At 45.0% G+C, this 23,688-nt stretch overlaps 1 protein-coding gene across 1 annotated transcript in view; it reads right to left on the bottom strand.

The window, feature by feature from the left end:
- LOC127642915 (titin-like) overlaps positions 1–23,688 on the bottom strand; it is a 482,588-nt gene that overhangs the window by 5,565 nt on the left and 453,335 nt on the right. Inside the window, exons 13-16 of the mRNA XM_052125364.1 lie at positions 12,018–12,290; positions 9,127–9,399; positions 664–945; positions 172–447 (exon numbers count right to left, since the gene is read on the bottom strand). Coding sequence (XP_051981324.1) covers positions 172–447; positions 664–945; positions 9,127–9,399; positions 12,018–12,290 — 1,104 coding nt within the window. The remainder of the gene's footprint in view (positions 1–171; positions 448–663; positions 946–9,126; positions 9,400–12,017; positions 12,291–23,688) is intronic.

The raw sequence follows: 23,688 nt of genomic DNA, 5'->3' as shown, positions 1-23,688 counted from the left end.
ATGAAGTTCAAACAAATACTGCAAGATAAATCCCTGATGAAACTTGTAGGTGAAAAATCTGAGAATGATTCAGTGCAAAGACTCCAGGATAGGAGTGATCATGTGGATCAAGATCTGGTCAGGATTTCAGCAAACATATATGTAACACAAAGAGTGTATGTTTTATCTCACCTGTGACATTGACCCACAATGCATCACTGTAGTTTGTGTAGTAAACTGATTCTCCTCTTCCAGCTCTACACCAGTACTGACCTCCATCAGACACTGAATCAATATGGACTCTGTAGGAGTTTGTTTCTGTCTTGTTTTTCTCAGAGTTCTGTGTGTGTTTGTACCAGTAAAAGTCCCATCCAGCGGTCTGAGTCATGTGACAGATCAGAGTCACCGTGTTTCCTGTCAGTGCAGCTCCTGCAGTATCTGATGTGAGTTCAGGATTGAGCTTTGAGTCTGTGGTGAAGAACATTTGGGTCATTAATAAACAGAGTTCATCTTCTGCTCGTCTTTACTACAGTAATTACTCACCTTCAGAGCTCCTGATAAACACTCAGAACAAACTGAATACACTTTGCATACATTGATAAACTCCACATATATTTCTTTCTTTATTTTTTTGTTTTTTAAACTCACTAAAAATATCTCAAATCAGATAAAGTAAATCAGCACCTTCAACTGTTACTTGAACTGTGTTACTGAACTGTGTGTCGTAGTTTCCTCTTTGTGCTCTGCATCTGTACTGTCCTCCATCAGAGACTTTCACTGATCTGATTGTTTTAGTTCCTGCAGCATCACTGGATTCAGAGTTGACTGGATTGACTGAATCATCTTTAATCCAGCTGTATCTCCACTCAGTGTGTGTTTGTGTCTGTATGTCACATGTGAGAGTGACTGTCTCTCCTCTGAACACATGATGATCTGGATTTACACGCACTTCAGGTTTTGGTCTCTCTGTATAAAACACAAGTAAATATTCATCTATTTTACAAAAATACAAGAATTAGACTGTAATCAGTTCATCTGAAGATTATGAAGTTTTGAATCATTCAAATAAATGTAATAAGTTCAACAACACACATATCCACCTTTTTCCTGAACGAAGAAGTGTTTCATGATTGTCACCTTTAAAACTGAGTGACAGTCAAATGCAACACGAGGAAGAACCAAATTTAAAGATTTATTTTATCTAGCAAGTTTATATGATGATGTGTAAATGTCACAGATTCTGTCTGAATGAGAAACAGATTCACATTCTTCTCTGCATATCGCCCCCTGCTGTCTCGCAAAACATGACAAATATTGATCTGTTTCTCACCCACACCATCATATCACTTCTGAAGACATGGATTAAACCACTGGAGTCTTATGGATACTTTTATGCTGCCTTTATGTGCTTTTTGGAGCATCAAAATTATGCTAAAATATTCTTTTAAAAATCTGAATTTGTGTTCTGCAGAAGAAAGGAAGTCACACACATCTGGGGTGGCATGAGGGTGAGTAAATGATGACAGAATTTTCACTTTTGGGTAAAAATCTCTTTAAAGTGATCGCTCAGCCAGAAGTTAATATTCTGTCATCATTTCTCTACCCTCATGTTGTTCCAAACCAGTGTGAGGCTTTGTTAGGGACTGACAGTCTCAGTCACCATTCACTTTCAATATATATATAAAACATTCACTGAAAGTAAATAGTGACTCAAACATTCTGTGTAATATCTCCTGTGTTGCATGGAAGAAAGAAAGTCATCCGGGTTTGGAACAACATGATGGTGAATGATGACAGAATTTCCATGAATAATAATTCTATAATACATGTTCAATGTGTTTTATGTTCTGGAATATCGGGGACTAAATGTCTATTTGTCATTTGTGAAAGTAACGAGTTACTCACTACTTGAGTACTCTTTTAATTACTTTCTTACTCTTACTCAAGTAATTATTTATGTTAGTACTTTTACTTCTACTTGAGTAATTGTGATTTTGAAGTAATTGTACTTTTACTTGAGTTCAGTTTTTGGCTATTCTTCCCAGCTCTGGATAACAATTAATGTATTTATCATGTAAATACATTTACATTTTATTTTAGGTGATAGAAGTCAGTAAGTAAATTGTTGTTCTTGATCCCATTAAATGTCAAACACAGACCATTGCATGGGCCGCCCTGGGGTCATCTGTACCCTTTGACCCCCCCTGGGGCTGGAGCATGTTTTATATATTATACTATATATTTTATAGAATTATATACAATTATTTTCTTTATCCACAAGGTCAGAATCTAAAGATATTTAAAACATTTAATTAACTGAGGAATAAAAGTCACTGTGACAACATGCCCCAATGGTGAATCATATGAGGGGTAAGTTGTCACAGTGGAAGATTGCTAATTTTAAACATATTATTAGGGCCTAAATAAAACATTGTGGTGTTTTTCTTCAAAATATTTCCCTCATTTAACATTTTACAGCTTGTATAATTCTTGAAACTTACATTTAAAGACAGGAGCATCAGCTCGAAGTCCACAACTCTCTTAAAGGGACAGTCCACCCAAAAATGACAATTCTCTCATCATTTACTCACACTTTTGCGAGTGGTCAGTTTCGCACTAAAACAGGCGGGCTAAAACACCATATCCAATATTAGAATATCTGCGTTATTATAGAGAGGTTTCAAATAGGTTGTGTATGAAGACACTCCCATATGTGTTAGTAAACGCAATGTCTCGTTCCCTTCGTCTCAGGGAACCGAGGTTACGTACGTAACCGAGACGTTTCCTGAGGAGATGCTCCACGAGACTTCATTCATATCAGGTGTGTCTCGTCACACACTGCCACCGTAATCTCAGCGCCCCTCCTCCTGCCCGCTCACGCCATGAACTCGGTCCGCCCTTCATAATGTCTTCTTCTTCTTCTTCTTCTTCTTTGTTATTGGCGGCTCACATTCTTAAATAGATCATTACCGCCATCATAAAAGCTTCTTTAAGGTTAATTGTTAAAGTGATGTTTAAAGTTACATTTATAAATATTTTCAGAAACATGTGAGTTTAAAGTGCCGATAGTGAACAGAGTCGAGATGAGCGTTTGATGTTTTTTTGACAGTGCTTCATCTGAGTATGTAGATGTCATGAAGCGATGGTCTGAGGTTTGTTATGTTCATATCATTCACTAATTTGAGTTGTTCTGACAGAAAACAACTTCACAAGTTGAGCCTGAAAGTCATTTTGACTCCAAATAACACTTAAATGTTTGTTGTTCTCCTTCTGAATCGCTCGTTTCGGTAGTTTTTACATTGTGTCTCGAGGCCAGAAACACAAAACGTCTCGGGTTACATGTGTAACCCTTGTTCCCTGAAAAAAGCGGAACGAGATGTTGCGCTGCTAAGCGCTAGGGGAACAGCTCTTGCTGTGAGCCAAGCTGAAATAATGTGTGAAACACGTCAATGAACATTGACCGGAATTTATAGCCTCGGCTGATGTAATCATTAGATGCACCTGAGGCCAGGCTATAAATGGATACGTCACCAGGTGTCGTCAGATACTTCTTTTTGAAGAGCAGTCCTGGGACGTCCCAGTGCGGCAAAGCAGCGCAACATCTCGTTCCGCTTTTTCAGGGAACAAGGGTTACACATGTAACCCGAGACGTTCCCTTTACAAAAAGCTTCACTACGATGTTGCGCTGCTAAGCGCTAGGGGAACGAATACCCACGACGCCGCCACTTGGGGCTGTCCGGACCCCTACGGTTGTGCAGTGTACTCACAAAAACGCGAGAGGTCTCAGACATGAGCTTGAGATGTCGACTCAAGGGCATAAGAGCCCGGAGTAGCATAAACATCTAACCCATAAAGTTCGATGAATGTGTGCGAAGAGAACCCTATCGCAACACAAACTTGTCATAAAACTGATGAATGTGTGCGGAGAGGACCAGCCTGCCGCATCACAAACTTGTTCAGGCATGAGCTGAGATGTCGACTCAAGGGCATAAGAGCCCGGAGTAGCAAAGCATCTAACCCATAAAGTTCGATGAATGTGTGCGAAGAGAACCCTATCGCAAAACAAACTTGTCATAAAAACTGATGAATGTGAGCGGAGAGGACCAGCCTGCCGCATCACAAACTTGTTTAGGCATGGGCTGAGATGTCGACTCAAGGACATAAGAGTCCGGAGTAGCAAAGCATCTAAACCATAAAATGTGATTAGTGTGTGCGGAGAGTGCCAACCTGCCGCACCACAGACTTGTTCGGTGTCAAACTCAAGGGCGTAAGAGCCAAGAGTGGCAAGAACATCCAAACTATAAAAGTTTAATGAATGTGCGCGGAGAGGACCAACCTGCCGCACCACAAACTTGCTGCAGAGGGAGACCTCTAGCCAAGGCTTTAGAGGAGGAGAGCCCTCTGGAAGAGTGCGCCCTAAAACCTACTGGCTGAAGCTTGACCGCCTACGTGAGGCCCGGCAGTAAGGTCCCTCACCCAAAGTGACAACCCGGTCACGGCCTCAAAGTGAAGAAATACTGCCCTGATTTTACGCCACTAGCAAATGCGGTGGACATAATTCTGAAGGGCACAGACTGGACAAAGTCTGAGTAGTCTTTAGCTGCTCCGGCATTACAAACGGCAGGGAGCAGAAGGCTTAGAGAATGACTGGCCAAGGGTCGAGAAAGGCACCTTGGGCAGGTAGTCAGGGTGAGGGTGCAAAGAATGCTCTGGTCCTACCTGGGGCAACTCAAAACAGGCCGGCAAAAGAGACAGAGCCTGTAGGTACCCAAGTCTCCTTAGAGACGTAATTGCCATATGAAAAACCATCTTGAGAGTCAGAAGTCTACCAAACGCTGACTCTAGAGGTTTTAAAAAAGGGGGTCTTACCCTATGAAGAGGTCCTAGCAAGGATGCCTCTTAGAGGGCACCCCGCCCACCAAGGCGTGGCAAACCGAAGTGGCAGCCACATGGAACCTGGCAGTGGCGAGGCAAGTGCCCGCTGACAGTTCTTTCCACAGAAAATCCAGAACTGAAGCAAACTGGCAGTTAGCTGGTTCTGTAATTTGAACTTATTAGAAGGAAACGCATGCAGGCGCATTTGTGCCATGTATGCGCCACCACGATCAGCACCCCGAGGGGGACTGGGTGACTCGGGAGAAGTAGAGGAGACATTGCGCTATCAACAGAGGCGAAGAGGTCCTCTTCTGCCCTGTAAAATCTACCCAGATCAGTTCCAAGGGAGGGAGCCCTAGCACTTGCAATGGTCTCGATAACTTCAGGAGAAAGCCCTGTGAACCTCAGTTGGTACCCTACAGGGGCCAAGCATGAAAGGTTTCACAATTCGGGCCGGGGATGAATATGCCCCCTGAGCCTGAGAAAGAAGGTCCTACCTGTTCGGAATCGCCCAAGGCGAGCCGTCGAGGAGAGGAATTAACTCTGAGAAACATATCCTGTTCGGCCAGCGCAGCGCCATTAATAGGAGGCAAGACCCTTGCTGGTGAACATCGCCAAGACTCCCGGGAGCAGAGAAACCGGGGAAGAAATGCATACAGACGCATTCTGGGTCATGTATGTGTCTTAACGTCCAGACCCAAGGGGGCTGGGTGATTTCAGGGAGAAGTAGAGGAGACATTGCGCTATCCATAGAGGCGAAGAGGTCCTCTTCTGCCCTAAGATCTCACCCAAACTTGTTCCAAGTGGAAAAAGCCTGGCATTTAAAAAGGTCTCGATAACCTCAGGAGAAAGCCCTGTGTCCCTCAGTTGGTACCCTTAGGGGCCAAGCATGAAAGATTCCACAATTCGGGGCAGGGATGAAATATTGCCCTGTGCCTGAGATAAAAGCTCCTTCCTGTTCGGAATCGCCCAAGGCGAGCCGTCGAGGGAAGAGATTAGCTCCGAGAACCAAGCCCTGTTCGGCCAGCGCGGTGCTATCAGTAAGAGGCAAAAACCCTTGCTGGCGAACTCTGGGCAACTACTACCTTAGGGTGGAGTTCTTAACTCCCCGTTGGTATTTTCTGTCTGGACCGTAAATCTGCTCTCAGTATCACGGGCATCCAGGGATATAACTGACCTGAGTGACAGGAGCTTACCCTGGGCCCTAAGGAGAATCCGACGTGTCAGAAATACAGCTGACAAGAACGTGGGTCTCCTTGAAGATTTATGTAAGAGGCTACCGCTGTATTGTCCACCCGCACCAAGACATGGCAGCCTCAGGAGGAGGTATTTCAGGGCCAGAAATACAGCCATCAACCCGAGACAGAGACTGTGACAACCGAGCTGACGACCCTCCTATCCCCTTAAGCTGGACGACCACTTAAGGCCGCTACCCCGCCCGTCAGGGAGGCGTCTGTCGTTAGCAGTCTGCGACAACAGACTGCTAGAGTGGGACCCAAGGCAGAAAACCGGGGTCTGAACCACATAGAAAGGGAACGAAGCCTGAGGCGCGTAACCCTATTTAGCCCAGGGGTTTTGGCCCTTGGAAGAAATCCCCTGGCTTTTGGCCACAACAAAAACGGTCTCATGAGCAGAAGGTCCAGAGTGATCACCGTGGACACGTTCGCCCTGAGACCTGGAAATCGTTGATACTGATAACAGTGCAACCTTGACCTAGCCTGACTTTGCTCAGGGTGATCTGAATGGACTCAATCCTAGCGGGAGACAGTTGTGCCCGCATTGAGATTGAACTCCATACGATGCCCCGATAGACAGTGTTCTGAGTGGGAGAGAGGACGCTTTCTTGGCGTTGAGCCTCAACCCCAGAGAAACAGATGAGCTAAGACGATGTCCCTGTGCTGAACTGCCAGTTCCTGGAACTGCGCTAGGATCAGCCAGTCGCCTACGTAATTCAGAATGCAGATGCCCCGAGTCGCAAGGAGCCAGCGCTACATCATGCATTGTGAATGTGCGGTAAAAAGGGCTAGGCTGAGTGAAAGAACCTGACCCTGGAAGACTTCAGCCCCGAAGTGAACCTCAGGAACTTTCCATGTTGTGGCAGAACTTCTAAATGAAGTATAGAAGTGCGTCATAAGATCGATGGTGACCAGCCAAACGAGTTGTAGGGCTTGAGACACGACCGTCTTGACAGGCATCATCTTGGACTTGAACACCCACGGGTAGTTCAAGCTTTAAGATCTAAGCCAGACACCACCCCTCACCCTCCATGGGAAACGGGAAGTATTTAGTGTAATAACCTAACTCTCTCTCTGGAAGGGGAACACATACCATGGCCCCTTTAACCAGGAGATTGAGTTGTTGTTTTTTTTTACACAAAAAGAAATCCGGTTTACGGTAGTGAGAACACGCCGTTGAAACACGGAAAAGTGGCGAGAGAATTAAATCCTGTCGCCCTTATAAGACCCACAGAAAAGAATATATCCGGCAGAAGTTTCCACGCTGCCAGGATCTCTGAGATGGGTATTATATTTTAACACTTCCTGTTGAGGGGTTGTCGGTGTTTCAGCGTCCTGAATAAAATGCAGGAACAGCTAAAACACCCAATTTTGACGGAAGCCTCTGCAACCCGAAACACCAAGAGGTGGCGGGAATGGAGGGGCTTCGAGGGGTACCGGAGGGGTGAAGTGAAGCACGCCCCATCCCGAGGGAGCTACCCCTAATCTAGGCGCAAGACCGTCAGGGTTTTCTCTTACTAGAATTTATAGTCCTGAGGTCTTGTTTCGGGGCTGGCGAGGGCGGCAGACTGTCCCCAATCCCTAGGAGGAGGAGCACGACTCGCCACGCTTTGCTTTTGAGCCTCCCTTCAGTCAGGACCGAGGTGGGTCTGAGGCTTGCTCGTCAAGCGCAGAACCCACACTCAGGTCGTCCAGGAGGTCAGCCTGGTACGCCTGAAAAACAGCATAGTGCGCAGAGCAGCACCAGCCTGACCTGCTGCTTGATAAGCCCTTCCCACTAAAGTGGAGGTTGTCCTACAAGGCTTTGAGGGGAGAGAGGGCTTTAAGTGACGATGCCGAGCCCGGCGAGAGATAGCCCGCAAGCGTCTCTTCGACCGGCGGCATCACTGAATACCCCCGTGCCTCAGCACCCACGATAGTCGAATATAATGACGTCGAGGGTATGTGAACACGGGAAGAAAATATATATATATATATTTTATATATATATTATTTTTTTTATTTTTTTATTTTTAGGGGTTCTCCATGAGCTAAAAAGCTCTTCATGGAGGTTATCAAAGAAAGGGAAGGGACCCATGAGGCGTTCCTTTCTTAGACTAGAAGATAAAATCTATCCCCTAATTTGGAGCGTTTGGGGTCTCTTTTTCACGTGGCCAGTCCAATCTGGCAACCGCACAAGTAACAACATCGAGCAATTCCTCCGTAGATTTTTATTGCGGACGGAAAGCTCGGAGGCGGGAAGAGAATCGCGATCCACCTCATGATCCGAAGAAGCGTCGGAACGCGCTTCGAGATCATGTGAAGGACCAGCTGGGTTTGGGGAGAGAGTGAGAGAAAGGGATCAACCCGTCTCTTGCTCCTCAGCCAAATCCATGCACGAGCCTGCTGACTCCCGGAAGCAAGCGAGGCGAGCACGACGCACTCTGCCTGTTAAAGCAAACCGCATTGCTCGCACCCACCCTGCTGCAACGCGAGAGCAGCGTGCTCTTACCCCCAAACAAACAGCAAAAACTGATGTGTCCTGTCTTCAGCTATAGAGCGAGAAGAGGGGAACACGCACCGTTTGCTTTCAGTCATTCTCTCTTTTTTTAGAAATATATATATATAATATTTTCCAAACAGAAGAGAAAAGAACAACGTTCACTGCACACTGTCTAACTGATTATATCTCCTAACAGAGGAAAGAAAGTTTTGACAGCGTGTGTGAAACACACAGAAACAGAATCGCTCTGAAAAAAGAGTTTTAACGACACCTGGTGACGTATCCATTTATAGCCTGGCCTCAGGTGCATCTAATGATTACATCAGCCGAGGCTATAAATTCCGGTCAATGTTCATTGACGTGTTTCACACATTATTTCAGCTTGGCTCACAGCAAGAGCTGTTCCCCTAGCGCTTAGCAGCGCAACATCGTAGTGAAGCTTTTTGTAAAGGGAACAGGCAATTACAATCATCATGTGTCGTCCAGTAGTTGCTCAGGAAAACTGTGGATCTGCTGATGATGCATATGATTATAATATAACAGATGATCACTCACCGATGACAGTAAATGACACTTCATCACTCCAGGAAGTGCTGAATTTTGTAGATGTTCTTGTAGCGGAACACCAGCATGTTCTGCTGTATCTGCTGTAACTTGCAGTAAACTTTAACTGTTTCTCATTAGAGTCTTGAACATCACGATCACACTGAAATCTGTATGTCCAGTCTGTCTCTTCTGTCCCCTGTACGTCACATGTGAGAGTGACAGTCTCTCCACTGAATATCGGTGATGTTACAGGATTTACAGTCAGAACAGGTTTAGGTTTATCTGTAAGAACCAGAAACAAACACACAACTCTCACTTTACAAAACACACATGTTGCATCTACAGTTATGAACACACACAAACACACACACACACACACACTTATACTCTTATTTTTTATTTTTATTTGTATTGCACATTCTATATTGTGTGTATTGTTTACTGTACATTTGATATTGTAAATCTAAATATGACGCAGGTTGCCATCCGTTAGCTAGCTACGAGCTGTGGGATTCAGAGATCGAGGTGGTCTGCGTGCATGCGGATTGTGGATTTGGAGAGTTCAGTGGTGAAAGAGGAAGTAAGAGTGAATGTGTGCGGGGGTTGCCGAACTATTTCAGAATTCGGACGAGCGGTCATGGCGACATCGGTCAGGAAGGGGAGAGATGACTCTATCATGAATAAAAAAAGAGTGTGGCTGAACCAGAGACTAAGGATGGTGGAGAGGAGTCGGAGGAGGGAGAAGGAGATGAGATGGACACAGGTAGGAGAAGGGAGTGGTAAATCCACAAATAATGGGAAAAAGAAGAGGATGAAAAAGAATAGCAGGGAAAGGTTAGCAAGTAGCTCAGGGGAGAGTGAGGAGAGGGTGAGGTAGAAGGGAGAAGGGATGAGTTTAAAATGATGGTGCAGTTAAAGATAGTAGTGGTATGATAGGGATTAGTCTTAATGATTTGACAAGTGAGTTGAGAAGGTTAATAGGGGAAATTAACAGTGCTAGAGTGATGCAAGATGGCGTATTGTTGGTGACATGCAGCAATGACAAACAGAGTGATGAGATTAAAAACGGTGTGTAAGCAAGAGGTAATGAGTTGTAGGCCAGTAGGAGGAAGGCTATGGGTAAGTGGTGTAACTACTGGAGTACCTTTGGAGGTGTCAGTGGAAGAGATAAAGAAGAATATTGAGGGAGGGAAAGTTGGTGAGGCCAGTCGTTTGCAGGTAAATAGAAAGGGAAGTAGAGTGGATAGTTTTTCTGTAATGCTAAAGTTTGAAGATGGAATATTAGCAGATCGAGTTAATATAGGTTATATTAGTTATCCAGTAAGAGAATATGTGAAAGCACCGGTAAGATGTTATAATTGCCAGAGATATGGACACATCGCTAAAGTCTGTAAGTCAAAAAAGAGATGTGCTCGTTGTGGAGGTGAGCACGATTATAGTAGGTGTGAAGCAGGTGCTGAGCTTAGGTGCTGCAATTGGGGTGGAGCACATGATGTTGCATATGGGGCCTGTGAAGTTAGGAAGAAAGCAGTGCAGGTACAGAAAGAGAGGGAGAAAAGTAGATTGTCATATCTTGAGACAGTGAAAGTAGTAGAATTAAGGAGCAAGGGGAAGTCAGAAGATGGTAATGATAGAGGGCAGATCATAAAGGCAACAAGAGGACCAATAAGAGTGAGAGAAGAAGGAAGGATCAGGAAGATGAGTTAAGAGTAAGTAAAACTTTCTGCTGTTTATGGCGGAAGTTATTAATTGCACAGCTCAGATGGAAAAAAGAACTGTGAGGATACAAATTATTGTGAGGGCAGCTGAGAGATGTTTAGATGTGAATTAATGACATGGGAGATAGTTAGGGATTGCCTAACAACAGAATTACAGCCAGTCAGGAAATAAGTTCTGGTCATTAATTATGATGATACTAATATTACAGTGGAATGGCAGGAGTCTTTTTGCAAATGGATTGGAGTTCAAAGGGTATGTAAATTGAAAAACCACATGTGATATGTATACAAGAATCATGGCTTAAACCCAGATTTGATTTAGTTTTGAAGGGATATTCAGCAGTAAGAAGGGATAGAATAGAGGGTAATGGAGGGGGATGTGTTACTTTTATAAGATCAGGAATTCTGTATAGATTGGTGTGAATGGGGAAATCAAAGGAGTATGTAGTAGATGAGAAATGGGACCAAGGTCAAAAATATATTATAATACATTTTTCTAATCCATGTAAGAGACAGGAGTTAACACTCTGGGGGTGCCGGCGCGTCCTGCTGGATATTTTCCTCATTACAGCATTAGAGACTATAAAGGGTCTTACTTTATTTGTGTACACTCACAATAACAACAAAATCTTGTGCTTTTATAAAATAAAGAAAATAAAAAGGGTGATCTTTCAGCAGTCTCTGTGTTCACGAGCATATTTCTGAAACACGTCACAAAAATGAACTGAAACTCCACGAATACTTATCACACAAACATGAAACATATGTCTAAAGAAAGGTTCAGATGTCTACTTTTAAATAAAACAATTCAAATTTAAAACAAATATTCTCCTGCAATGTAATCTGTATGAAACAAAGCGATGTACAGTTTTTACTAGCTTAGATCATTACAGCTAATGTGATCACTCCCACCAGCAGAGCGCCATTCATACGCTAATGTGCTGACACGATCAATGCAAATGGTGAACGCCCCCGACTGTGTCTTAAAAACATCAAGTTCATTCACTTTTCTGTGTGTTTGGAAGATCGCATGATACACAGAAAAAAAAGCATGAAAGACTTTTACTTCATTTAATAATTAAAACTCTTTGACAATCATCATGTGTCATCCAGTAGTTGCTCAGGAAAACTGTGGATCTGCTGATGATGCATATGATTATAATATAACAGATGATCACTCACCGATGACACGAAATGACACTTCATCACTCCAGTCAGTGCTGATTTGTGTAGATGTTCTTGTAGCGTAACACTTGCATTTACTGTATCTTATGTAACTTGCAGTAAACTTGAACTGTTTCTCATTAGAGTCTTGATAAACACTATAACCACCATCACACTGAAATCTGTATGTCCAGTCTGTCTCTTCTGTCCCCTGTACATCACATGTGAGAGTGACAGTCTCTCCTCGGAATATCGGTGATGTTTCAGGATTTACAGTCAGAACAGGTTTATCTGTAAGAACCAGAAACAAACACACAACTCTCACTTTACAAAACACACACGTTGTATCTACAGTTATGAACACACACACACACACACACACACACACACACACACACACACACACACACACACACACACACACACAACTCTCACTTTACAAACACACATGTTGCATCTACAGTTTAATTCACACTCTCTTTCTGATCAATAAATAAATAAATAATATTTTATACTATTTTTAATCTTTATCAAACTTGATTAATAAAACTAGGATACAGTTTTATTTTATTATTATTATTATTATTAAGAAACGTTCAAAATATGCAGAAATAGTGAATAAAATTTCTTGTAAGATGTGAGAAACATGTGAAAGACTGAATAAGATGATCATATATATATATTTGACTCAATGCAGCAGTGGAGGATGAGTTCATCTACACATACAGTAACTATCAGGTGAATAGATGTTACTGTATATGAAATGGGGTCCTCCATTCATTTATAAATGTTTGTATTGATCGTAGTCTGTATCTGCTGCTGCATCATTTATTCCTTTCGTTTGTTGTATTTATAAGAGTTGCGTTTTTAAGATAATGTCCCCAAATGTGTTTCATATTTATAATGCAAGATATGATTTATGCCTTATGTAATCCCATATAAGTGCTTTACAGTTCCCCTTCTGTCGCTCTCTCCACGTTGTGTCGGAGAAGCGACACTAGGGGTCTCTCTTGAGCGCCGATATTCACCTCTGATCTTATTGAAAAGGGCCAATGGGAGTTGACAGTCAGTATTTGCATACCCCGCCCCCGGACATACGGGTATTTAAGCGGGGCAAATACGGGAGTTCATTCAGAAAATTTCTTCGGAGCCGATGGTCTGTCTGCAGTTTGCTGCGAGTTACACACCACTCAAACGTTCCTGTTTTCCTCTGAAGATCTGCATGCTGTTGGATCTTGACGGCGCACAACAGCGGCTTTCTCCTACTCAGTGCACGGCGTGCACTGTTGCCCCTGAGCGCTTCGACAGCGCAGACACATACACACACACACACTGTGTATTAAAAGAGTTTTTACTAAAAGAGTAATTTCCTCTAAAAGAGCAAACACAGCGGCGTTGAACGTCCTTTTAAGGACGCCGTCTTTTCAAGATGCCTTTCCGCCCCTGTGTCGTTCCTGGATCGCGGTAGAGTGCTCTCCGCTTCAGACGGCCACAGGCGCTGTCTCGTGTGTTTGGGCCGCGATCACACCGAGGCGGCGTTGTGGATGGTTCATGTTCTCACTGCGAGAACATGACCATGACCACGTTAGCGATCGCGGCTTGCTTTCAACAGAAAGCAAGCCACCCCAGCTGCACCCCGCATTGCTCCTTCTTCCCACGGGATTGAGGACGGTGCGGTTGGCGCTGGGGCGATTTGGGGCGGCAGCGGTGCAGTTTCGCCGGTAACCCCCGCGAACCTCCCGTTCCCGACACGCCGCTGGTCTCAGTCCACGCCATGGCGATAGCAGCTCGCCTCACGGCCTGGCTGTCTATCCTCCCGAGTCCGAAGCAGATGAGCTCGCCGCTGCATCGGAGAGTGCGGTGTCTGATGCCGAGGACACCCCTGGACTGCCGCCGGGCCAGCAGGCCCAGGCTGAGGCCGACGCTCAGATGTCCGACATGCTTGCCCGGGCCGCCTTGAGCGTGGGGTTGGATTGGAACCCTCCATCCTCCCCACAGCCTTCTCTGTTGGATGATTGGTTCCTGGGGCAGCTGCCGTCGCTGGCCTTGCATCCCCCGGTTCCTTTCTTCCCGGAGGTGCATGATGAGCTGACGTCTACGTGGAGAGCCCCGCTCTCCACTCGTCTAGGTGCCACCCGCTCCACTCTCTCCACCCTCGATGGCGGAGAGCGCCACGGGTACGACGCGATTCCCCAGGTCGATAGGGCAGTTGCGCACCATCTATGCCCCGGTAGCCCTACCTCCTGGCGGGGTCGCCCCGTACTCCCATCCAAGCCCTGTAGGACAACATCCTCGCTCAACGCGAAGGCCTACACTACGGCTGGACGCGCTGCCTCCGCCCTGCATGCGATGGCCCTCCTGCAAGTCCACCATCTAGATTGGTTCGCAGCGGTAGACCTGAAGGATGCGTACTTCCACGTCTCAATTCTGCCACGACACTGACCCTTCTTACGGTTCGCGTTCGACGGCCAGGCGTTTCAGTACAAAGTCCTCCCCTTCGGCCTGTCTCTGTCCCCTCACGTCTTCACGAAAGTCGCAGAGGCGGCCCTTGCCCCGCTACGAGTAGCCGGCATCCGCATTCTCAACTACCTCGACGACTGGCTCATCCTAGCAGACTCTCGAGAGTTACTATGCACACACAGAGACCAGGTGCTCCGGCACCTCAGCCGCTTGGGGCTTCAGGTCAACTGGGAAAAGAGCAAGCTCACTCCGGTTCAGAGCATCTCTTTTCTCGGGTTGGAGTTAGACTCAGTCTCAATGACAGCTCGTCTCACGAGCGAGCGTGCTCAGTCGGTGCTGGACTGCCTCGCTTCCTTCAAGCCAGGCACAGTGGTCCCCTTAAAACTTTTCCAGAGGCTCCTGGGGCATATGGCGTCCTCCGCGGTGGTCGCGCCGTTGGGGTTGATGCATATGAGACCACTCCAGCACTGGCTCCAGACTCGAGTCCCGAGACAAGCATGGCACCATGGCACGCATCGGGTAAGTATCACCCCCGCCTGCCTCAAAACACTCCGACCCTGGACAGACCTCTGCTTTCTACGGGCAGGAGTGCCCCTGCAGCAGGTGTCCCGACGCGTTCTGGTCACAACCGACGCCTTCCGGTCCGGGTGGGGTGCCGTGTGCAGCGGGCACGCAGCAGCGGGCCGTTGGAAAGGGGCCCCGCTGCGTTGGCACATCAATTGCCTGGAGTTGTTGACCGTCCTCCTTGCTCTCAGGAAGTTCCTCCCGTTAGTTTGGGACAAACATGTCCTCGTGAGATCGGACAGCACCTCGGTGGTGGCGTACATAAATCGCCAAGGCGGCGTACGGCATCTAGATTGGTTCGCAGCGGTAGACCTGAAGGACGCGTACTTCCACGTCTCAATTCTGCCACGACACCGACCCGGGAATGCCGTCTCCAAACAGAGGCTTGCCCACTGGGTTGTTGACGCCATCACACTGGCTTATCACACCCAGGCCGTGCCCCTACCCTTGCGGGTCCGAGCTCACTCAACAAGGGGTGTTGCGTCCTCGTGGGCACTGGCCAAGGGCACCTCCCTAGCAGACATCTGTAGAGCCGCGGGTTGGGCAACACCCAACACCTTCGCGAGGTTTTACAACCTCCGCGTTGAGTCGGTTGCGTCTCGTGTTTTCTCAGGTCCGAGCCCGTAGAACTCGGTAACACGTAGACCGACTGGCCGGGTGGATCGCTTGCGCCCAGCGCCCTTTTCCTGACGTCAAGGTAAAGTAGTGCGCCTTCTTCCCAGGGCGCCCCACTCAGAGTCGGGCCCCTGGTCGATTCCTCCCTAGCCCTCTGGGTCCGCGGTTCAGCGGAGGAACTCGCCGACCCAAGCCACTGCGGGTACCCTGATGGCTACCCTGTACTGGTATAGGTGCTCCACAGGTAAAAGAAGGCCTCCTGCTCGGACGCCCCCTGTGTGTAATTCCACGGTTCTGTCCCCTTACAAGCGGACCCCCGTGTCTCCCTGAGGCAGTTACAGCTGCCCCGGTCGCCGTGCTGTAGCAACTCCCCCCTTTCGAGGCTGGATCTACCACCGCACCATACTTTCCACACGAGCCCTAAGACGGCCATGTGACGTGTCTACCACTTTTCCTCCCCAAGAAAAAGGGCAGGTGTGGTCTCCGCAGGGTCTGGGTAAGACCCCCTTCCCTATATGCGTGTAAGGGCCCCGGCCGTGATTGCTCTATGCGAGAAACATAGAGAGAAAAGAGGCCCAGCCAGGCTGGCCCGTTCCCATGTTGGCAAACATCGCCTTGTTCCCCTCTCAGGGTAACTAGAAGGATCCCGATGTTCTTATGGGGCATTGGGGAAGGGTACGTGCAGCCAGGTACAGACGATGCGTGGCACTGGATGAGATCCCTGCCCGCCTCTGTATCGGCGGTTCACGTACACGGTTCAGCACATGGCAAGATTGGAATGGGTCCCCTAGTGTCGCTTCTCCAACACAACGTTGAGAGAGCGACAGAAGGGGAACGTTTGGTTACGTATGTAACCTCCGTTCCCCGAGGGAGGGAACGACACGTTGTGTCTTTCCTCCGCCATGTCGCTGAACCGAGCCACTGTTGTGGCCGGACCATTTCGGCTCCTCAGAAAAATCCTGAATGAACTCCCGTGATTTGCCCCGCTTAAATACCCGTATGTCCGGGCGGGTATGCAAATACTGACTGCCAACTCCCATTGGCCCTTTTCAATAAGATCAGAGGTGAATATCGGCGCTCAAGAGAGACCCCTAGTGTCGCTTCTCCGACACAACGTGTCGTTCCCTCCCTCGGGGAACGGAGGTTACATACGTAACCAAACGATATAAACTCATAAATACATCATATTAACCTCAGTTGTCCATTCACTCGTGTTTTAAGTGAAGAGGGGTTTCGGTCACCCGTTTAGTCGTGCTGTCAACATTCAGTTGTGACGTGTAATATACAGGAATAGATATTAACCCAAATCTGAGAATGAAGAATGTGGATATAAACAACCCAAACAAGAGCAACACTGACTGATACACAAAAATACCTGTTCAGTCTAGAAATGAGACATGTGACAGGTGTGTTATGAGGATGATATAAAGTCTGTTTGAAATAGTGATCTTCACCTGCAGCTGAACAGCTCTGAAAATAATAATAATATTCAAAGTGATTTGACTTCTTTTCATATCAGACACATTATCATGTTGAATGAATGTTTAAATCACACAATTAAATGCACACAATATTTTGGACACTGAGCAGCTCGTGATTTCAGCGACGTGTATAACCGATGTTTGACAAAGTTCATTACGTTTCATTCAGCACTTTATAACTAATGATGAATTTATAACAGTGTGTGAATTAATTCTCTCTCTCTCTCTCTCTCTCTCTCTCACTCTCTCACTCACTCTCTCTCTCTCTCACTCTCTCACACTCTCTCTCTCACTCTCTCTCTCTCTCTCACTTCCGGTGTGATTGTTGAGCGTGGTGCGAGTGTGCGTTTTGGAGCTTGTGAGTGTTTTCTATACTTTTTTTCTATACTTTTCTTTTCTTTCTTTCTTGGTTTATTGTTAGCGGGTTTTGGTGTTTTTTGTTTGTTTGGGCCGCGTGCTACCGTCCTTTCTTTTGCGGACAGCATGTCGGCCCCAGGTGTGCAGGGTTTGGGCAAACTCACGCGGCGCCATGGGGTGAAGGTGGCGTCTGCGGTGAGCATTGAGGATTGTTGTTTGGCTGTAGGTGAGGTTGTGGGGCATGAGCACATCATGTCAGCCTCAAGAATGAACAGTGCCACTGTTATTTTTCTAAGCACTGTGGAAAAAGCGAATGAGCTTGTTGAGACTGGAATAGTTATCAATGATGTGTTTTCTCCTGTTCTTCCACTTTCAATGCCATCTAGAAAAGTTTTACTATCTAATGTACCACCTTTCATTAGTGATGCAACCTTAGTGGGAGTTTTATCCCGTTACGGTAAAATAGTGTCTCCGATAAAAATGATCTCAATTGGATGTAAATCTCCTCTGCTGAAACATGTTGTTTCTTTTAGGAGGTTTGTTTATATGGTCATTAAAGATGACGCTGATCTTGATCTGTCACTGCGTTTCAAAATCGATGATTTTGATTATGTCATCTACGCAACGACAGACAAGATGAAATGTTTTAATTGTGGGGAGGTGGGTCATTTAATTCGTGCATGTCCTGGGAAAAGTAAAAACAACAGCTCCGCGGCTGCTGATGTTAATGTTGATCCGGGTGAGGCTGGACCATCAAACGCGGCTCCGCCTGCGGCAGAGACCGGTGCAGGTGCGGGTGCAGCGGGGGATGGTGATGCTCCGGTTCCACCCGCGAGTGAATGTAATATGTTTCATGAAACTGCCCCCGAAAAAGTGATTGTGCAGAATAAAACTGATGATGCGGAGTTAAATACTCTTTCTCATAAACCTGCCACTAACACGAGCACGCAACCCAGTGAAAGTGCGTCTAATGTAGTCCAGCCCAATCTGTTGTGTGATGGCGTTGACATGGAAACGGAACAGAAGGTTATTGACTGACCCTGCAGAGATTCGTAAGTGAGCAGTGGGTTTCTATGAGAGCTTGTACAAGAGTGAAGTTGGGGCAGGATACAGGGGTGAAAGTGTTTTCTTAGATGACTTACCCCAGGTATCAGAGGAAGCCAATGGCAAGATCTCTGGTGCTTTGAGTATGGGGGAACTGCATAAGGCCCTCCAAGGAATGGAGTCCGGGAAGTTGTCAGGCATCGACGGTCTGCCAGTTGACTTTTATAAGTCGTTCTGGTCAGAAATAAGTGAGGACCTGCTCGAGGTGTTAAACGAGAGCTTGGCTGATGGCCAGCTGCCACAGAGCTGCCGCAGAGCAGTTTTAACCCTCTTGCCCAAAAAAGGTGACCTCACTGACATCAAGTGCTGGCGGCCCGTTTCACTATTCTGCACCGATTACAAGCTGCTCTCAAAAACCCTGGCTAACAGATTGGCAGGAGTGATGGATGGTGTCATTCATCCTGACCAGACCTACTGTGTTCCTGGTAGGTCTATATTTGATAATATTTCTTTGTTTCGTGATGTTTTAGAAGTCTCCAAGATGCTGAATTTAGACTGTGGTTTTATCTCTTTAGATCAAGAGAAAGCTTTTGACCGGGTTGAACATTGTTATTTGTGGAGAGTTTTAGAGGCCTTTGGTTTTAGTCAAAATTTTATTAACCTTATTAAAGTTCTTTATAGTGGCGTTGAGAGTATTTTAAAAGTGAACGGTGGTTTATGTGCTCCTTTTAAAGCTCTCAGAGGTATCAGGCAGGGGTGCTCTTTGTCTGGTATGCTCTACTCCTTAGTAATTGAGCCACTCTTACAGCAGATAAGGGGTAAAATCCAAGGTTTACACTTGCCGAACTGTGAAAGCAATCTTGTACTGTCAGCATACGCAGATGATGTCATAGTCATGATTAGCAAGCAAAGTGACATAAAGGTTTTAACAAGTTTACTTAAAGATTTTAAAAGTTTATCCTCTGCAAGTGTAAACTGGAGTAAAAGTGAAACCTTGCTTTTAGGTAAATGGACAGGTGGGAAACCAGAACTTCCCCAAGGTTTAGTGTGGGGGGAAATCCGGTTTTAAATATTTAGGTGTGTATCTGGGTGACGATCAGATAGTTCAAAAAAATTGGGAAGGAGTCATTGATAAAGTCAAAGGTCGTCTGGACAGATGGAGATGTTTAACACCGAAGATGTCATTCAGAGGACGCATTTTAATTATAAATAACCTAATTGCTTCCTCTTTATGGCACAGGCTGGCATGTGTTGACCCTCCCGCACATCTGCTAGCTAAAGTCCAGGCGATTTTAGTGGATTGCTTTTGGGATAAGCTACATTGGGTCCCACAGAGTGTGCTCTTCTTGCCTAAGGAGGAGGGCGGACAAGGTTTAATACATCTACAAAGCAGAGTAGCAACTTTTAGGTTGCAGTTTGTACAAAGACTTTTAATGGTTCAGTTGATTTTAAATGGTGTGCAGTTGCTTATGTGATTTTAAATCATCTTGAGAGTCTGGGACTGGACAAAACTCTGTTTTTAATGGACCCTGTAAAATTGAACACTTCTGGTCTTCCAGTCTTTTATAAGAGCATTTTTAAGGTTTGGAGTCTTTTTATTGTTGAGAAGGTGGAGAGTTCAGAGTCCCTTCATTGGCTTCTGGAGGAGCCGTTGGTTCGTGGTGCACGACTGGATGTGTATGCCGATGGTCTGTTCCCGGGACTGAACAAGACACTTATTGACAGTAAGATCACTACTCTGGGCCGACTACTGGAAATATCAGGAGCTGATTTTCAGAATGAGGCGGTAACGGCTGAACGTTTGGGCATCAGATCAACCCGTGTAGTAGCACAGCTTTTAATGAAATGGCAGACGGCTCTGAAAGACTCAGAAAGAGCTTTACTGATGGACTATAGCAATGATGTCTGCACTCCAAACCCTGAGGACTCTTTCCCTTGCTGGCTGCTTTCTCTGAACCTGGAGGAATTCTCTGGGGTTTTTTTAAAAACTGTTGATTCCTTGTGTAGAGACTTCTTTTTAAGCACTGGAAAAGTTTTGTACAAATATTGTGTTTTAAATGTCAACAAAAGGATGTTAAATAAGAAAGTTGATACTCAATGGCGTGACTTTTTTAAATTGTGTGATGACAGTAAACCTGAGTGGAGAGCACTTTATAAACCACCGTTACACAAAAAAACATGTGATCTGCAATGGCGAATCCTTCATGGCGCTGTTGCTGTCAATGCTTTTATTTCAGTTTTAAACCCTGAGTTTGGTGATGCTTGTCCTTTCTGCACTGAGAGAGAAACCATCTTTCATGCTTTTGTGAACTGTGTCAGATTAGTGCCTTTATTTTTGTCTTTACAAAATATTTTTCAGAGTTGTAACGAAATGTTTTCTACTGTTTTATTTATTTTTGGTTTTAAATATGTGATGAAAAGGAGAAATGTATGCCAGTTGCTCAACTTTGTTTTAGGCCAAGCGAAACTGGCCATTTATTTAAGTAGAAAGAAGAAAGTTGAGCGGGATTTAGAGCAGAATGTAGCTACTGTGTTTTTACATCTGTTACAAGCAAGAGTTCTGATTGATTTTAACTACTACAAACATGTGGATGATCTTCTCACTTTTGAAAATATTTGGTGTCACAATGAGGCTTTGTGTTCTGTATTTGAAGGTAATTTGGTTTTCACACGCTTATGATTTGTTTTTGTGCTTACATTTATTTTTTTTATTATTTTATTTTTTATTTTTTGTTTTTTTGTCATTTAAGTGTACTCTGAATTTTTTTGTAATAAAAGTTTGTAAAAATTCAAAAAAAAAAAAATTCTCTCACTCTCTCTATCTCTCTCTCTCTCTCACACTCACTCTCTCTCTCTCTCTCTCTCACTCTCTCACTCACTCTCTCTCTCTCTCTCGCTCTATATCTCACTCTCTCTCTCTCTCTCTCTCTCTCTCTCTCACTCTCTGTCTGTGCGCATGTGCGAGCGATTGCGGAGCGAGTGAGAAGCGTGTGGCTGGGAGTTTGTGGACGGAGCGTGAGTGTGTGTTGGAGTGAGTTCTACGGTTTGAGTGAGTTTTTTATCTTTTTTTTCTATCTCTTGTGGTTTTTGTTGTTAGGTAAAGAGGAAAGTTTCTAGTGTTTGTGAGGAGCGTCGTCGGTCAGTGTGCACTGATCGCCATGGCGGCGTCTCAGCACGCGAGTTTAGAAAGTTTAACGCGGCGGAACGGTGTTAAGGTTGTACCCGCGGAGCGTTGTTCAGTTGAGGACTGCGTCCTCGCTGTTGCTGCTGTTGTTGGTCATGAGTGCATTCTTTCTGCGTCAAGAATGAATAGCGCAATAGTGATGTTTTTGAACAATGTTGACAAAGTCAATCAAGTTGTAGAGACCGGGATTGTTGTGAATGAGTCACTTACTCCAGTCATGCCTTTAGTACAACCAGCGAAAAGAGCAGTATTGTCAAATGTCCCGCCGTTTATTAAAAACAAAGTGATTGAAAGGGAATTGTCCAGACACGGAAAGTTTGTGTCAAAAATTAAGAAAATCTCACTCGGTTGCAAATCACCACAGTTGAAGCACGTTGTATCATTTAGGAGGCAGGTGCACATGATCTTAAATAACCAGAATGAGGAGCTTAATTTAGCCATGAAGTTTAAGATTGAGGATTTTAATTATGTTATTTTTGCTACCTCAGATGCGATGAAGTGTTTTGGTTGTGGACAAGAGGGTCACGTGATACGCGTGTGCCCTGAGAAGAACGTGGATCAGAATGACAACACAGCCGAAACGCTTAATACAGATCATGCACAAACGAGTGATACAGTATCTTGTGTTGAAAAAAATGGAATTGACGATCGTGAAAGTAATAAAAATGAGAGTGTGGCCATAAACGAAAATGTGCATGAAGGTGGTGTTTCTGAGGTCAGTGAGCAGGCCATGTTAGAGCATGGTGTGGATGTTGACATGACAGATGATCAGAGTTTTTTTAAAACACCGACATTAAAAAGGAAAACTAAGACCAAAGGAAAAGAAAAAAGGGCTAGTAAAAAAGCTAATGGGACGGCTGGTGATGATGCAAGGGAGGGGGACTCGGAGTCGAGTAATGTTGGGGAGTCTGCAGAGAATAGTGAATGTGAATCTTCAGACTCTGTGAGCTCAGCTTCACTGAGGCGATCTGTCCGCAGCGCTTACACATCGGACAAAATTAAAACGTTTCTTCAGACAACGAAGGGCATGAAAGGTGTAAATGTAGAGGATTACTTCCCAGATCGTGAGATGTTTATAGATTCAATCAGGGCTTTAAGGAAGGAGGGTGGAGCTTTCACTGAGCAAGAAGTTTTTAGGCTGAAGAAAATTGTCCAGAAGTTAAAACTAAATTTATTGAATGATGAATTTGAATCAATCTAGCTTCTTTTCTTTTTTTGTGAAGTGTTTGTTATTGGTGTGCTCAGTATTACCTTTTTATGAGTAGAATAAGATTGGGCACACTTAATTTAAATGGTGCACGAGACAGCAAGAAAGGAGCAATGCTTTATGAACTGACTAGACAAAAGAAAATTGATGTAATGCTGGTCCAGGAAACTCATAGTGATGTTTTTAATGAGAATGAATGGCTAATGGAATGGGATGGGTCGATTATTTTAAGCCACAAAAATCACTGTAGTGGTGGCTTAGCTGTACTTTTTAAGAAAAACTTTAAACCAATTTCATATGAGGTAGAACATGTTGTTGAGGGACATCTATTGAAAATAACAGCAAAATTTGAAAAAATGTTTTTAGTTTTTATAAATGTGTATGCTCCTGTTGTTGGTCCTGAAAGGGTTGTTCTTTTGATAAATTAAGTAATATTTTGTCAAACTGTAAAGAGGAAGAGTTCATATTTGTTGGAGGGATTTTAACTGTACAGCAAATGATGGAATGGATAGGAATCATAGAGAGCCACATCTAGCTTCTCAACATGCTATAAGAAAGCTTATAGAAGAACATGATTTGTGTGATATATGGAGAACTCTATATAAAGAACAAAGGCAGTACACATGGGCGCACACAAGAGAAAATTATATTTCTATGGCTAGATTGGGTAGGTTCTATTGTTTTAAGTACCAGTTTAATGTTATTAAGAAATGTGAGATTTTGCCTTGTGGGTTTTCTGATCACAGTCTAGTAATCTGTAGTGTTTTCATCAATAAT

Source organism: Xyrauchen texanus, chromosome 1 (assembly GCF_025860055.1).
Source record: "Xyrauchen texanus isolate HMW12.3.18 chromosome 1, RBS_HiC_50CHRs, whole genome shotgun sequence".
In the NCBI taxonomy this organism is placed as follows: Eukaryota; Metazoa; Chordata; class Actinopteri; order Cypriniformes; family Catostomidae; genus Xyrauchen; species Xyrauchen texanus.
The sequence above is the reverse complement of the archived record's forward strand: the minus strand, read 5'-3'. Positions and strand labels throughout refer to the sequence as shown.